This window comes from Poecilia formosa, unplaced genomic scaffold, assembly GCF_000485575.1.
Source record: "Poecilia formosa unplaced genomic scaffold, Poecilia_formosa-5.1.2 Scaffold36, whole genome shotgun sequence".
In the NCBI taxonomy this organism is placed as follows: Eukaryota; Metazoa; Chordata; class Actinopteri; order Cyprinodontiformes; family Poeciliidae; genus Poecilia; species Poecilia formosa.
The window spans coordinates 2,883,826-2,901,638 of record NW_006799975.1 but is presented as its reverse complement, the minus strand read 5'-3'; the positions used below and the strand labels follow the sequence as shown (position 1 = coordinate 2,901,638).

At 37.0% G+C, this 17,813-nt stretch overlaps 1 protein-coding gene across 3 annotated transcripts; it reads right to left on the bottom strand.

Moving 5' to 3' along the window:
* Positions 1-2,539: 2,539 nt before the first annotated feature.
* LOC103137003 (V-type proton ATPase subunit C 1-A) lies at positions 2,540-13,847 on the bottom strand. 3 transcript variants are annotated; one of them, XM_007550505.2, is made up of 13 exons: positions 13,690-13,847; positions 13,078-13,238; positions 9,088-9,155; positions 8,101-8,186; positions 7,800-7,894; positions 7,527-7,618; positions 7,246-7,344; positions 7,105-7,173; positions 6,921-7,013; positions 6,715-6,808; positions 5,653-5,750; positions 5,442-5,568; positions 2,540-3,393 (listed from the first exon to the last, which is right to left on the bottom strand). In XM_007550505.2, the coding sequence occupies exons 2-13, from the start codon at positions 13,207-13,209 to the stop codon at positions 3,295-3,297; spliced, it is 1,152 nt and encodes a 383-aa protein (XP_007550567.1). In that variant the 5' UTR covers positions 13,210-13,238; positions 13,690-13,847; the 3' UTR covers positions 2,540-3,294. The 3 variants fall into 3 exon arrangements, with proteins under 3 accessions (XP_007550567.1, XP_007550566.1, XP_016526166.1); XM_007550504.2 differs by lacking the exons at positions 13,078-13,238; positions 13,690-13,847 and adding exons at positions 9,727-9,887; positions 10,339-10,496; XM_016670680.1 differs by lacking the exons at positions 5,442-5,568; positions 5,653-5,750; positions 13,078-13,238; positions 13,690-13,847 and adding exons at positions 9,727-9,887; positions 10,339-10,497.
* Positions 13,848-17,813: the final 3,966 nt, after the last annotated feature.

Genomic DNA, 17,813 nt, shown 5'->3' with positions numbered 1-17,813 from the left:
ATGGAGACCACTGTTTTCCAGGTAATTAAAATAAAACTGGTTCAAAAACTTATTTTAAATCAAAACAACTAGTCAGCATTAACTAAACAATTTAACGTGTTGTTGTTTAATCAATGTATCCGTAGAGAACACTGTTTTCCAGGTAATTAAAAAAAAAAACTGGTTCCAGTACTTTTCCAAATCAAAACTAATCAACATTAACTAAACAATTTAACGTGTTGTTTAATCAATGTATCCATGGAGACAACTGTTTTTCAGCTAATAAAAAAAAACTGGTTCCAAACCTTATTTCAAATCAAAACAACAACACGTTAACAATTTAACGTGTTGTTGTTTAATCAATGTATCCATGAAGACCACTGTTTTCCAGGTAATTTTTCAAAAAGTTGTTTCCAAAACTTATTTTAAATCAAAACAACTAGTCAACATTAACAAAACAATTAACGTGTTGTTGTTTAATCAATGTATCCATGGAAACCACTGTTTTCCAGGTTATTTTTCAAAAACTGGTTCAGAATTTTATTTCAAATCGAAACAAATAGGATTAACTAAACAATTTAACATATTGTTGATTAATCAATGTATCCATGGATACATTGTTTTGCAGCTATTAAAAAAAAAAAACGCTGGTTCCAAAACTTTTTTCAAATCAAAAGAACAAGTCAACATTAACTAAACTATTTAACATATTGTTTTTTAATCAATGTATCCATGGAGACCACTGTTTTCCAGGTAATTTAAAAAAAAAACTGGTTCCATAACGTATTTCAAATCAAAACAACTAGTCAGCATTAGTTATAATAAACAAAGTAATTTAACATGTTGTTTAATCAATGTATTCCAAACATTATTTCAAATCAAAACAACTAGTCAGCATTAGTTATAATAAGCTAAACTATTCAATATGCTGTTTTTTAATAAACAGATCCATGGAGACCACTGTTTTCCAGATAATAATAAAAAAAAAAAACTGGTTCCAAAACTTATTTTAAATCAAAACAACTGGTCAGCATTAACTAAACAATTTAATGTGTTGTTGTTTAATCAATGTATCCATGGAGACCATTGTTTTCCAGGTAATATTTAAAAAAACGTGTTCCAAAACTTATTTCAAATCAAAACAAGTCAGCATTAGTTATAATAAACTAAACTATTCAATGTGTTGTTTTTTAATAAATGTATCCATGGAGACCACTGTTTTCCAGGTAATTAAAAAAACAAACTGGTTCCCAAACTTATTTCAAATTGAAACAACTAGTCAGCATTAGTTATAATAAACTAAGCAATTTAACGTGTTGGTTTTTAATCAATCCCACATCTGACACCAGTTGTTAACGGTGGCCACGGATGGATTGTAAAGGTGCGGGATAATAACCACTCCAGGAGGGAACAATGTTGATCTTCTTTTAATGAAGATAACCGAACATGAGTACAACTGGATAGTTTATGTGCTCTAACGCCGATGCAGACGAACTTTACATGTCCACACCAGAGTCAGCGAGCATCCAGAACTAAAACAAAAACATCCCCTCCAGAACACACAACTGCTGCATGCAGAATTCCGTTAACAAAGTAAATGAACAGTAACGCACTTAAACTCAGATCAGCCTAGTAAGTACGGGAAGTAATGCAGAGATAAGCAGATGCATACAAGTACTACAGTATACATGGAGACCACATAACGTTTTTCTGGTTGTTTTTAGGTCTAGACTACATTTACCAGCGGGGGACCAGTGTGGAGTTTTTTTCATTGGGACACAAAACAACCACATTTCCTTGCCAAATAACAATAAAGTAATTCTATGTCTCTCTAACTCTAACAATAAGATGAAATAAAATAATCCAAAACAAAACAATTAGCCACCGTGTAGAACCACCTGTCTTCAACAAACCTGATAGCTTCACAGTACAGCTGCATTTATACTGAGATTAAATTGCTTTTAGGCAGATTTTATTATTTGAATGACCTCTAAAGACTATAGATACTGTATTACAATGTTGGCCTCCCCTCTCAAATTTTTATCTGTTAAGAAGTTTTGAAGTTTCCCCTTCATAATCATGTGCTGTTGGCCTTTTATATAATGTAAAACACATTGAGCTTTGTGGTTTGAATGGGAATACTTTTGCGAGGCATTGTAAATGAATTTATTTAGTCATTTTCTTTCTCACAATTATGAGTTTTAAAGTTTTAAAGAGTTCTCTGACATTTAACTTAAAAACTTTTAGATTTTTTTTCTCTTTAAAGAAAATGTCTCACACATTGTTTTGTGCAAGTATTTCTTCAGCTTGCATTCACAAAAATGTTTCACGTTAAAGCTAATGGATTACTTTTTTTAGGCTACCCACATTTCATGGAAAAGCGCATCATCCGTTTGTTTTCAACTAAAAGCCTTGTACACAAGTGTCTCTTTGGCGCCCCCTGCTGTTTTTAGCTGGCATTGATAGTGAAATCTAAGCGTTTCTCAATTAAATTCCAAATAATTTCTTCTCAAAAAGTGAAACAGCCTATGGCTCTGCACATGATCAGTCGTCACACAGCTTCATGGAGGATCACTTTTTATTAAACAGATGCTGCTTATGTGACTCACTCTTATCACATGCACATTATTATGTGACTAACCAGTAAATCACAGTCCGGTATCCAGGCCTCGGCTGTTTTATTTACACATAAATTCTTGGTTTCAATTACATAGAATCATTTATTTATTTAATCAGCTGCTTTCACAATATTCAGTTATAGATCTCTTTTTGACAGCAGATACACACGACAAGAAACAACAACAACACACATTCTGTTAATAACTTGGTTTCACGACATCTGCAGGGGGTCGCCCACAGACTCCGAAATGTGTACCGGGTGTGGTTGCCATGGGCGCAATGATGAAACTACCCATATGTAAACATAAATCTCTGAACACCGACACAGATGCAGCTATAAATACACATCAGCACATGTGGAATGACAGTAAATATATATATATGACTCTCCAGTATGATTTCTGTTTTCACTTCACATCAAAAAAAAAAAAAAAAAAAAAAAAGCTAATCACTTGTGTTAAAACAGAAAAAAATAAACTTTAAACTAGGACAATATATAAAAAGTCTTTTTGTCCCTTGGTTGTAAAAGTGGTAGAGGATTTCTGATGAGCGGTTTTTACCACAGGGAATGATCATGCAGCACAGTCGCGGCAGAAGCTGACCAAAGATTGGGGGTCAGAGGGCAGACAGCGTGAGAGGAGAGGAAGAACATAACTTAATAAACACACGGGATGAAGACGTAAACTGGACAACTGTTTAAACTTTGAAATCTAACAGGTTGCAGTCGATCTTGTAGTAGACGTAGGGATAGTACTCCTGCTGGCTCAGGTTCAGGCCTGGGATGTCCATGGCAGACTGGAACGAAGCACAAGACTTAGTGTTTGGAGAAACGTTGAGTTTCTGCAGAGGAATCATCTCAATACATCTTAATCAAGCTATCTATTAAACAGAATATGGTAATGGTTTGTTTAAAACCAACATGGTGGAAGAGGAAGATTAAATTCAAAGTCTGTGTTGTCGCAGCATATCAATATGCATACCTAAAATTAATCAATTATGAACAAAGAATAAAGATCTAAAAAGCCATAAAACAGTGCTGAACAAAGAAGAAAAATCTAAAGTAGTGAAATGTTACATTTTTACTAAAGTTCTGTTTTACATCTAAAATATTGAAACTTTTTTTTTAAACCACAGTTGGTTATAGGATAAACAGAGGTTTTAAAGATGTCTGATGAAAACTAGATGCTGTTACAATGTAGAACTCTCCCTCCCCCACCTATTTCTATGTACTGCTGTTTATCTGGGGGAAACAGACTACTATACGTTTCTCATGCTTATGAGACAAATGACTGTGGCTGCTGTTTAAAAATAGTTGCAGCTATAAAAAAGAAAAACTTAGATAAATGGTATTGATGGAATTATATAAATGATTGCTTCCCAGAAAGATTAAGAGTAATTGTTTTTCTGTATTAAATAAAAACAAATCATTTTTGATATTTTTTTATATTCTTGGTACAACAAGTCTGTGGTATTTTTACTCATATTGTGGGAATCTAATGTTGGTGAATGTGTAATTAAAGTAGTTAAATATCAACATTTCTGTGGAGCCATTTTATTGTGTTTTCTGTTTTATTGCAGATCCTGAAAGTAGTTTTCCTTATTTTTAAATAAATATCGCTGCAGTTTTTATTTCATTGTGTTTCTTTACAGGGATGACTTCAGTTGGCAATTTTATCCCCTTTTTAACATCAAAATGGAGGGTCTTTTTTCTTCAATTTTTTTGTCAGTTCATAATTGTTTAGCTTCAAAATTATGACTGCTTTTACTTGGGAGTATCCACCAGGCAGTGACCTGCAGTGACCTGTTGTAACCACAAGAGAGAGCTCAAGTTTCACAGTTACAGTGAAAACAGGTTCAAAACCTGCAACAATTAAAAGGCCAGAAGAAGAATTTTTTTCACAGCATCTACAACCTTATTGCCATCAAATAAAAAAAAAATACCATAATTGTTTTTGTTAAAACACTGACTTTTAAATTTTATACTTAAAAATAATACTAAAATATGGATTTTGTAACATTTTCCCTTGTTTTATTATTTTTTACTATTATGATTCAATTATTTACTTAATTATTTATTTAATTTCTCCTAGGGATCAATAAAGAACTCTGTCAAGAATTGAATCAGGCAAAATATAAAAAGTTTTGATTGAAATTTTATATTTTTCTGTTTAATGTAAGATAATCTAGAAAAACAGTGGAATTCATGGAGGTCTTCTAATTTAATGTCATCAACAAAAATACTTATATTTTTGGTTGCATAACAATAGAAGCATGACAAGTCTCAATTCCTCCTAGACTCATTTTGTGAATGATCACAGAAATGACATGTTCAAAAAAATTTAACTCAAAAGTGTGAAATACAGAAAAAACAGTCATGTACCAAATACACACCCCTGTTGAATCCCATGTCCATAACATGGAATCCCATGTCCATAACCATATTTTCTAGATCTAAAGATCTAGAAAATGTGCTATGGAGGAGAGTGAGGCACCTGATTTCAGAAACCAAAATATTTTTTGTCACTTATGCATTTAAAATAAAAAAAGGGCTAGTATTTTATTTTATTTTATTTTATTTTTTTTTTCATTTTTTAGGATTGGAACGTAGTTCATACAAAGCACATGTTCTTAGATTGAAGTCAGTGTTTAGATATCTTCTTTTGTAAATGACCTTTAATGACTGAAAAGAGTTTTTTTTCACAGTTTTTAAAGAGATTGTGTCTGGATTATATACTAATAAATGACATTAAAGTACTGCTTAGCGTGCTTTATCAATAAGGCTAGTGTTTCCTTATTGTCCATAAGATCAGTTCAGCAGAAGGGAGTGTTATTACAGCACTCACGTCAATGATAGCTGCTGCACTGCTGTCCAGATGTTTGTACAGGTCATTCAGAACCTCCCGCAGCTTCTTCATGGTCTTCTTGCTGGGTTGCAGAAGCATTGCCTGAAAGTTCACCGGCAGCCCATATCTACGGGAGAACAACATGGCAGATATGTTCACTACCACTGGGTTTATTTGCAACAGAAGTGAATCTAAACTGTTAAATGAATACCTCAGAACAGATTCCACAAAGACCCTCAGTGCTTTAATGTGAATCCATGCGATGAAGGCTTCACTGAAGTTAACTTTTAGCCATCGGACGAGGGGACCCTGCAGAGACCGGAACAAGAGGATCAGTTATGTTTGGCTTAAAAGTTTACTTTCCATCTAAATTTGGATTTATTTTTTTTATTAAAAGGGGCACAGTTTCTGTACCAGAGTTTTATGCAACTTCACTGACAATCAGTCCCTCTAATTTTTTGTGATTCAGCAATCACAAATTTACACAAAGCCAACAGATCCACGCATTCTGTCCTGCCAGTTTATTGTAAATTTTCTGAAAAATAGTCAAAAACATAGGGTTCAAGTGACTGCCAACTCCCACCTGCAAGTGGCAGTACTTCTTACTTCTATTACAACGCTGCCTCAGTCTTACTTGATGTCAAGTTTTAGTCAATATGAAGTGTACCAAAAATCAAGCTAAAAAAAGCTCCTTAATGAGTAACATTGTGTGTCCAATCCATCTGCTTGTTGTCTCACATTTGTCTTTTGTCTATAGATTTTGGAAGGGATTTTAACGAGGAAAAATATGACAAAATTCTTTGTAAACATTTCTAAGGTAGCACCATGAAATGAGTGATTTTGACTGCAAAAATAAAGAATTAAAAAAAAAAAAGGCAAAATCCTGGAGGGACTGGATGGATACGATTTTCAAAGTGATTCAGGTTATAACATGTAAAAGCAAACATTCCTGTTTTCTATGCAGAACATGGAAAATATCCAGCAGTGTGATGTTCCCCACATGGGGCAGGAGCTGAATTCAGATCCCATGGCTTGTAAGAGCAACTGATTATTTTATTATACTTGGCTATAATATTACAACCAGAAAATGTACGGGATGACCTAAAGGCCATGTTCATACATGAACATTCTGAAACACTGGAATGGGCTTTGGTATAAATACTGCATCGTTGATGATTCAATAATCTAACCTAGAAAAAAACAAAACAATCCAACAGGAATCAGTTGATCTATATGTAGAAAAGTCAAGTGTCTCACAATCAACTTCACTTACAAACTGCTTCTTCTTATCTGTGGAGAGCCTTGTCATCTCCTCCTTGTCAGCCTTCATCTCCTCTTCATTGTACTGGAAGTCTCTCACCGTGAATCTAGCAGGAAAAATAATAAAAAAAGCTTTGCTTAATCAAACAAGCACCGTCTTGTGGAAAGCCACATGTCAGGGGAGAGAAAACGGCACCAGACTAAATCATAAAGTCTTACTTGTTCTCTCTGGCTTTGTGCTTGAAGTCATCTATGGCTTTCCTGAACAAAGTAACGCTGAACAGCCCACTGTCGCTGTCTTCAAACAGCAGGCTGGAGAACAGCATGAACGAGGATTTTAATATTGCAAAGAGTCGTGTAAAAATGCTCGGTATTGTTGTTTGATCAAATTCTTGTCACTTACTTTGACGATCGAGGCACCACCATCTCGGCCAGTGTTTCATATGTTTTCTGCCAGTCGGGATAATTAGTCCTAAAAGAACAGAGCAGAGGCGTTAATGATCCAAACCGTTGAATCAATCATGACTACAAGTTTTAGACTTACTTTGGTACAACCACCAGCATAGTAATGAGGTACTCTGAATCCAGGACAAAATCTTCCTTTTTGACAATGTCAGCCAGGCTTCTGGTCAGCAAGCTCCCCCTAGTGGCAAATGACAATTATACAGGAATACAAAACCAGGGAAAGAAAAGAAAACAAAAACATTCCAGTTCACATCTGAATAGAGTAGAACAATAAAGCACCACATTGAAGTTTCTTCTTGATTCCCTTAAAAAAAAAAAAGCTCGTTAAACTAAATTTGAATACATGTATCTAACACTTACGCATTCTTCCTTTCCAAGTTCTGCAGGTTTCCCTTCAGGTTGTTATAAGCTGAAGCTCTGGCCTTCAAGTCATTGTCGATTTGGGTTACTTGCTGAAGGAAAGCAGAAGCAAAGCACAGATTTAACAACTTACAAAGAATCTAAAAGCACTTGATGGATGGAAAATCTGGCAACATCAAACAGAAACAATCCAGCAAACTAATTATTACGAGGATTCTGGCAAAAAAATTCACAGAACTTCAGAGATTATTGAAATCGTATGGACAGACCTACCTTTGAGATGATTTCTGAGATGTTTTTAAGGGACTGCTTTATGGGATATTTCGCCATGTCCCACTGGAACCGTGTGATGTAGGTGACCAGGTCAACTAAAACACAAACATTAAAACATTTGATGTTTTTCTGAGATCTGGAAAAGTACTCACAGTTTTTCATAATGTGTCAAATATGTCAAACCCCAAATCTAAGTGTGTTTTATTTGTATTTTCTGTGATAAACTAACACAAACTCATTAAAACAACACAATTCTTCCTATATATAACTTATTAACTGAACAACAAAGTTAGAACTGTACCTCCGTTGGCCAGCAGGTTCTCCTGCACTTTGTCTCGGCTGTCCTCCAGCACATCGGCCATGTACTGAGCCACCTTCTTCACCACACTGCGAAACCCCAGAAGACACCAAATTATGATGTGATCTCATAACCCGCAAGCAAAAAGCTACCGAAAGCTCAGAAGCTTTCACACATAAATGTTAAAAAAAAAAGGTTAGTTCTAACATGGCCCATCAAAGCAAATCCCATCAGAGGGCCAAACGCTACATAAGAAACTACTATTTTAGAATAATATCCAATTCTCTTATTGTACATATGAAATGTTTTAGACAAATAAGATTTATTTTCAGATTTACTAAACGCAAACTTTGAAGAGGAACTAAATTTATGGCCAATGGACGGCAAATAACTGCTGCTGTGATGTAAGGTTGGTTTTTTTCCTCACAGATGTGGAAATCCCCACAGTGGAACCAAAGCATAGATCAGGCAGTAACAGCAGTGTGCAAGTTCTGGATGAGAAACTTTTCCAAAAGACTAAACTTATACCAGATAGGCCGTACGGCCAAAACATGACTAAAGACAAATCTGCTGATGTGTCACCCAACTGTAAAAGGCCAAGTTTAGATCTAAGCAGCTCACTGTTCGCAATTCCCGGCAAAATTCCTCAAGGTTACGAGGTCAGAGAGGAGGGCAGAGAACGATAAACCGGCTACATCTGAGGGTCAATGTTGAACATTAGTGCTTTGATAGAGATGCAACAATCAGGTTTTCACTAGTTAAGCCCAACATACAGGTTCATTTCCAAATTAACTCTCTAAATCCTTCAAATCCAGGCTGTTTTTACGGACTTAACCTACAATTTAAAGATCTGAGTCACTCAAGAGAAATTTCAACAGTTCTAATCTCTGGATGCTAGGTTAGTGCTTTCGATCATCAAATGCAAATGCTAAAGAAGCACCACAATAATAATAACATTTCTAGTCATGAAGTGTGAAGTGATGTGAATACCTTTCGACAAATGAATCTAATTTGGCGAGTTCGTCTGAAAGTCCAACCAAGACATCAAGCGTTCCCACCTGTTTTATGCATAAAATAGAAAAGAAAAAACATTAAAACATTTTTGCCATTTAGGGATAGAGACTCTCTCACCCCCCCGCCCCCCCAAAAGGTCAACAAGGTCGTGTTTGAACACCGACATCTAACGCTAAACCAGCCTGCAGTGACGCCCAGGGGCCTGCAGTGACGCCCAGGGGGGGCCCCTGTGTGCTTAGGATGGCACCTCTTTGTCCAGGGTTGCTCATGCATTGCTAACGGTTGCAGGAGGACACCACAGTCCCACGTAGAAACAACATCAGCAGGGTGCACTTACTCCGTGTTCAGCACGGAGACGAGCTGAACCCATGGTCTGAGCTGCTCCATGGATTAAAACTTTGCCTAAACGCTTTCACCATGCAGAACAGCGATGCGTGCAGGGGCTGCTTTTCAAATAGACAGTCTGCTTACTCTTGACAACGGATCCACACGGTGAGTTGTCTTGAAAACTACATGGATTTCAGACTGGATTTTAAAAAACGGGTGGGAATATATTCTTAAAAAAGTGAAAGGATGAAAACTGACAACCAGAGAAGCACTAGAATCTGTTCTAACCTTGAGGTCTGGGATGCTGAACTTGTGATTGGTGGAGAGGTTGTTAGTGCGTGTGGTTGCTCCCATCAGCTTGTCCCATGTTTGTTGGCAGGTCTTCTCTCCAGGAGCAGAGATGAGCCAAAACTCGGTCATGGTTATAGCTCTGGAGAAGATTCTGGAAACTGGAAGGAAAGCCCTTTTAGGAATATTTTAAATTATTTCCACAATTATATAAACATTTAAGTTAGCAATACAACGCACTATACTAATAAATTGCTATTCCTTGACTGCAATACATCTAAGGCGATGTACTGACATGGTTTTTATATGTAAAATGCAGGAACGGATGGTCATACTATACCATTAGGCTAATGAGGAACTCATTCAATAGGGATGTCCATTATTGTCCTGGCCTTAATTTATTGCCTTCTCTATTCGACTTCGCTCCCGGCTAATAACCAAACAGCAGTATTGAATATTACCCAAATAACGTGTTGAAACAACGGCAGAAAACGATAGTTAAGGTCAAGCAACATCCACCAGGGATTAGCTACCGCTAGCCACTGGGCTAGCTATGCTAACAACAACAACACAGGTGTGTTTTTTTTCGAGCTCTTTAACGATTTCACTCACCCGTATGCTAACTACGTTGGTGTTACTGGTGGAAATACAGCCGCCTGTAGTGATTCTATGGCTTGGCAATGTTCATAGTTGCCATTCAGCGCTGATCGTGAGGTCTCCTGACAGCAGCATCAGAGTCAGCTGATCCAATAGAGGAACCGGAAGGCCTCTGTCAGGTTTACCGAGGAGGCCGCAGCGACACCCACTGGTAGTAGAATGACAGTGCAGTATGAGTTGTTTTTCACAGTGGTATTGGATGAAGGGAGATATTAAATAAGTCTATAGATACAGGGTGTAACCTTTCGTATATCTTGCCTTGTCCATATTTGTTGTATTTTTCTATATTTTGTGACATCTTCTTTTAGTAGTTTAGTAGTAAACATTCCTATTGTCTGTTTTCCTTACCTTGTAGTAGCATCTTTAACTGCATGTCCTTTGGGTAATTTTGTGTATTAATTCTCTCATTTGCACTCTTCCATATTATATAACTTTATAGTTTTAACCATATCAAGCAAAGAAACCTCTCATAGAAGACTCTAAACCAATAAAATATCAGAATAAGCTTTACTGGCTAAGGTTGTGTGTACAAACATGGAATTTGACTTCAGTTTTCAAGCACTCACAGCACAAAGACATAAAGTACAAAGATATAAACTTCAGAGGAAATAAAATGAAGAATAAAAAGAAAACTATAACCCATTTAATAAATTGCAATATTACTGAAAAGTCCATTAAGTAACACATTATGTAGACTAATTACACACCTTGAGATGTTTGAAAGCCTTTATTTCTGTTAATTGTGATAATTTTCCACTAACAGACAATAAAAACATGACATTTAAAATTTAAATATTACATCAGACCAATTTTAAAAAAAATACATTTTTCAAAAACATAAATGTGGATTTAATGAAAAGTTTGCGTCATACCTGTTTTAAGGTTATTTTCAGAGCTCCTTTTAATCTGACAAACAAGATTCATTGGGACAGACATGCATTCTTATTTATTATACATGCAGTCAATAATTATGAACAAGGGCCCCAATATTGTGTGGGTCCCCAGTCAGTTTCTTTAGTAATGTATCCCTAGCAACAATAGTGTAAATGTTATATAAGAGATATTGCAGAAAAAAAGCATGTTGTCAAAGGTCACTTTTTTTGTTGCCATGTATGGTTTTGACAAATGTCTTAAACTGTAAGACCTCCACCTCAGAGTCCAGCTACTGTCGACATCCTCTATGCTTTAGCATTTTATTAGAGCAGGAGACAAATGATGATTGGTGCCAAGTCTGTGACACTTGAGGTTTGAGGGTTGCTAAATTTAGGCAAGTCAGGTCAGGTTTCCTGATTATGGGTGTCTCCTGCAAAGAAAGCGAGGAAAACGCCCCCAAAGGGACATGTTTATAGTTCAGTGGGCCTGGGGTTTATTGTTTGGGACACAATGCTTGGTCTGTCTGGAGCCAACCCTCGACATCAAACAGCAGGCTTGAGTTTGCCCGTGGCTGGCAGCAGCCCAGTCTGCAGGGACATTATCAGGACACCACATGCCAGTGCTGGGCAGTGTGCTGCTGGGAGTCTGGTGTGCGATCAGCTGAGGCCCAGTGAGGATGAAGCTGTTTCCAGTACTGTTTCTGCCACAAACAGCAATGTGGAAAGCTTTTTTCTGACATTTCTATGGAGAATAGGCGCCTAGAAGTATTCAAGAATTTAAGCATAATAGAATAGATCTGTTGACTTTTGTCATTATTTTGTTGCTAGCTTGTCTTCTCTTTTTTATCTCTCTTACTGAATAGCAATATACAAATGAACAATAATACTGTTGATCAAGCAGAAAACTGGCAAGCTGAAGTAAACTGCTACATTTTTTTATTAAGACAAAAGAGTGTTTTTAATGTTTTTTATAAACTTTATTCTTGCACGTAACTAGCTCAACTATTGTGCAACTTTCTGCCATCTACAGTTCACGCATGTTACCGTTGCCCAACTTTGCAACCAATTGGTAAACTATGGCTCCCCCATTTTGCAAGAGCAAAATATAAACCATCTGGCTTTAAGCAAACCCAAAAATGTTTAGAATAGAAATGTTCTTTATTACGTTACATTTTTGTTTGAAAATTTCCACAACTTTACTCCTGATCCAGCACACTGTCCTCTCACTAATGTTCTTAAGCAAACACCTGAGGCCTGTCCAGAAACAGGTGTTTATAGATAAAACTATAAACAGGTTGCATCAAATTCTAGGTAGTAAAGGGAAATGAATATTAACATACACTTTTCAGGGGGGTTTTNAAAGGTCAACAAGGTCGTGTTTGAACACTGACATCTAACGCTAAACCAGCCTGCAGTGACGCCCAGGGGGGGGCCCTGTGTGCTTAGGATGGCGCCTCTTTGTCCAGGGTTGCTCATGCATCGCTAACGGTTCCAGGAGGACACCACAGTCCCACGTAGAAACAACATCAGCAGGGTGCACTTACTCCGTGTTCAGCACGGAGACGAGCTGAACCCATGGTCTGAGCTGCTCCATGCATTAAAACTTTGCCTAAACGCTTTCACCATGCAGAACAGCGATGCGTGCAGGGGCTGCTTTTCAAATAGACAGTCTGCTTACTCTTGACAACGGATCCACACGGTGAGTTGTCTTGAAAACTACATGGATTTCAGACTGGATTTTAAAAAACGGGTGGGAATATATTCTTAAAAAAGTGAAAGGATGAAAACTGACAACCAGAGAAGCACTAGAATCTGCTCTAACCTTGAGGTCTGGGATGCTGAACTTGTGATTGGTGGAGAGGTTGTTAGTGCGTGTGGTTGCTGCCATCAGCTTGTCCCATGTTTGTTGGCAGGTCTTCTCTCCAGGAGCAGAGATGAGCCAAAACTCGGTCATGGTTATAGCTCTGGAGAAGATTCTGGAAACTGGAAGGAAAGCCCTTTTAGGAATATTTTAAATTATTTCCACAATTATATAAACATTTAAGTTAGCAATACAACGCACTATACTAATAAATTGCTATTCCTTGACTGCAATACATCTAAGGCGATGTACTGACATGGTTTTTATATGTAAAATGCAGGAACGGATGGTCATACTATACCATTAGGCTAATGAGGAACTCATTCAATAGGGATGTTCATTATTGTCCTGGCCTTAATTTATTGCCTTCTCTATTCGACTTCGCTCCCGGCTAATAACCAAACAGCAGTATTGAATATTACCCAAATAACGTGTTGAAACAACGGCAGAAAACGATAGTTAAGGTCAAGCAACATCCACCAGGGATTAGCTACCGCTAGCCACTGGGCTAGCTATGCTAACAACAACAACACAGGTGTGTTTTTTTTCGAGCTCTTTAACGATTTCACTCACCCGTATGCTAACTAAGTTGGTGTTACTGGTGGAAATACAGCCGCCTGTAGTGATTCTATGGCTTGGCAATGTTCATAGTTGCCATTCAGCGCTGATCGTGAGGTCTCCTGACAGCAGCATCAGAGTCAGCTGATCCAATAGAGGAACCGGAAGGCCTCTGTCAGGTTTACCGAGGAGGCCGCAGCGACACCCACTGGTAGTAGAATGACAGTGCAGTATGAGTTGTTTTTCACAGTGGTATTGGATGAAGGGAGATATTAAATAAGTCTATAGATACAGGGTGTAACCTTTCGTATATCTTGCCTTGTCCATATTTGTTGTATTTTTCTATATTTTGTGACATCTTCTTTTAGTAGTTTAGTAGTAAACATTCCTATTGTCTGTTTTCCTTACCTTGTAGTAGCATCTTTAACTGCATGTCCTTTGGGTAATTTTGTGTATTAATTCTCTCATTTGCACTCTTCCATATTATATAACTTTATAGTTTTAACCATATCAAGCAAAGAAACCTCTCATAGAAGACTCTAAACCAATAAAATATCAGAATAAGCTTTACTGGCTAAGGTTGTGTGTACAAACATGGAATTTGACTTCAGTTTTCAAGCACTCACAGCACAAAGACATAAAGTACAAAGATATAAACTTCAGAGGAAATAAAATGAAGAATAAAACAAAAACTATGAAGATATACTAACCCATTAAATAAATTGCAATATTACTGAAAAGTCCATTAAGTAACACATTATGTAGACTAATTACACACCTTGAGATGTTTGAAAGCCTTTATCTCTGTTAATTGTGATAATTTTCCACTAACAGACAATAAAAACATGACATTTAAAATTTAAATATTACATCAGACCAATTTTAAAAAAAATACATTTTTCAAAAACATAAATGTGGATTTAATGAAAAGTTTGCGTCATACCTGTTTTAAGGTTATTTTCAGAGCTCCTTTTAATCTGACAAACAAGATTCATTGGGACATGCATTCTTATTTATTATACATGCAGTCAATAATTATGAACAAGGGCCCCAATATTGTGTGGGTCCCCAGTCAGTTTCTTTAGTAATGTATCCCTAGCAACAATAGTGTAAATGTTATATAAGAGATATTGCAGAAAAAAAGCATGTTGTCAAAGGTCACTTTTTTTGTTGCCATGTATGGTTTTGACAAATGTCTTAAACTGTAAGACCTCCACCTCAGAGTCCAGCTACTGTCGACATCCTCTATACTTTAGCATTTTATTAGAGCAGGAGACAAATGATGATTGGTGCCAAGTCTGTGACACTTGAGGTTTGAGGGTTGCTAAATTTAGGCAAGTCAGGTCAGGTTTCCTGATTATGGGTGTCTCCTGCAAAGAAAGCGAGGAAAACGCCCCCAAAGGGACATGTTTATAGTTCAGTGGGCCTGGGGTTTATTGTTTGGGACACAATGCTTGGTCTGTCTGGAGCCAACCCTCGATATCAAACAGCAGGCTTGAGTTTGCCCGTGGCTGGCAGCAGCCCAGTCTGCAGGGACATTATCAGGACACCACATGCCAGTGCTGGGCAGTGTGCTGCTGGGAGTCTGGTGTGCGATCAGCTGAGGCCCAGTGAGGATGAAGCTGTTTCCAGTACTGTTTCTGCCACAAACAGCAATGTGGAAAGCTTTTTTCTGACATTTCTATGGAGAATAGGCGCCTGGAAGTATTCAAGAATTTAAGCATAATAGAATAGATCTGTTGACTTTTGTCATTATTTTGTTGCTAGCTTGTCTTCTCTTTTTTATCTCTCTTACTGATTAGCAGTATACAAATGAACAATAATACTGTTGATCAAGCAGAAAACTGGCGAGCTGAAGTAAACTGCTACATTTTTTTATTAAGACAAAAGAGTGTTTTTAATGTTTTTTATAAACTTTATTCTTGCACGTAACTAGCTCAACTATTGTGCAACTTTCTGCCATCTACAGTTCACGCATGTTACCGTTGCCCAACTTTGCAACCAATTGGTAAACTATGGCTCCCCCATTTTGCAAGAGCAAAATATAAACCATCTGGCTTTAAGCAAACCCAAAAATGTTTAGAATAGAAATGTTCTTTATTACGTTACATTTTTGTTTGAAAATTTCCACAACTTTACTCCTGATCCAGCACACTGTCCTCTCACTAATGTTCTTAAGCAAACACCTGAGGCCTGTCCAGAAACAGGTGTTTATAGATAAAACTATAAACAGGTTGCATCAAATTCTAGGTAGTAAAGGGAAATGAATATCAACATACACTTTTCAGGGGGGTTTTTTGGCTTTTTTTTGTAACATCTTATTTTGCTTCTACTTCTCAAATTGGCACTTTTTGTGCTGCTCTTTCACATAAAATATTCCAATGAAATACTGTGAAGTTTGTAGTTGAAACTTGACAAAATATGAAAGGGTCCAATGGGTGTGAATACTTTTGCAGGCCACTGGATATTTGATAATGCAGTAGAGAAAAAAAAACTCACACTTACAGCTTATTTAAATAGGATCTTGCCTGCTTCATGGGAATTACCTCAGGTTTTATTTCCCAGAAAGAATACACTTTACTCCTTTCATTTTAGTCTGAGACACTCTCACAAGTTCATGATATGACATAATTATGAAGCTTAAAGACACTGTCTTTTGCAGGGTGGAGACAAAGGTTAAATGTGCATCATTTTTCAGACTGCGTTATTGTTTGGCCTTCAGGTATTATCTTGCAGTCTCTCTCCACCTCTTTGATACAATTGTTGAAAATGACATGTCGAGAAAATGGCTGCAGATAAGGGCTGATTCATCTTTTCAGTTTATTTTTAGGTCAATTTACTTTTTTTTTTCTCCTTGATAAATGTTTTTGGATTCTTATTTCAAATCACATCAGAAATAATGTTTTATATTTGTTGCATTCAAAGCTGGACAAATGCTGCTCAATTTAGTCTTGTATGCATACTCATCGCATGAACAAAAATGTATAAAGCATTGAGATAAATGTCTGACTTTTTCATTTGATTTTGGAAACAGTGTCCAGCTTGTCAGCACAGACTCTGAATAGCAGGGACGGTCCATCCAAGTGTGTTGTTATGGGTTCTTGGATCCAGTTGTGTTTCTTTTCCCCTGATTATCATGCAGATCATTGTGAGACATTTGTTTGCATTTCCTTTCTGCTCACCGACATTCTCTGGCAAAAAGCGAAGAAACCATGTCTATGTAACTTAACAACACCACAGCAACTTGCATAAGATCAGTCCATAGCGGATTTGTGCAGTCGCTCATGTCCACATGATGGATTAATGGCCTAATAATTAAACATGGATTTACAAAGAACTGATAGCTGAACATTCATTATATTGGTGACTGAGATTAAAAAAAAATTGGGTGTTGTTTATACATTTTTTCTCATTTAATCGGTTTTAAAAGGCTTGTTTTGTTCTGTCTGACTAGAAATTCAGTCAGACCTGATTTAGATTCTGTCTAAATCTGTGCACTGAGGTAATCTGTTTGCAATGTTTGCAGATATGAATTCCTGCAGCACAATGCAGCCACTGGAGTATTTGGCCTGACGGTGGGTGGTACGCATGTCCCTCTGTCGCATACCCAACGGGCTGCACTGCCTATTATGAGCCAAACAATGGAAATCAGGAGCAAGCTTTACTGGAAGCCACTCTAGATGCTATGTATGATTAGCCTTATATATACATTGCTTCAGTTTGTGTCGCAGAAAACGGGCACAAAACACGGAACAGCTTTTGTGCTGCAGCCCGAGGAAAAGACGCTGCCTCTCCGGTCTTGACAATGGACTCTCAGTAATAGTTTTATTAGCGAAACAAACAAGGCCATTGTTTATTTGACTGAAGGCACATTCAGATCTCATCTAACAATTTAAAGATTTTTTTTAAAGGAACACTATGCATAAACTGCTGCAGGTTCTGAAATATGTTTGGGTCAGTCAAGGTGGCAAATACCAAATACTTTGGGGATATTGTTGTTTTTAGAAAACAAAGGATTTTCATAGGCGATTAAGGCTAGGTTCACTGGGGCAAAGTTTGCTGGATTGTAGCTTTTATAGTGTGATAAGAAGCTGTTGTTTGCATGTGGGTATTCGGAATATTCATGCTTTGTTTTTGTT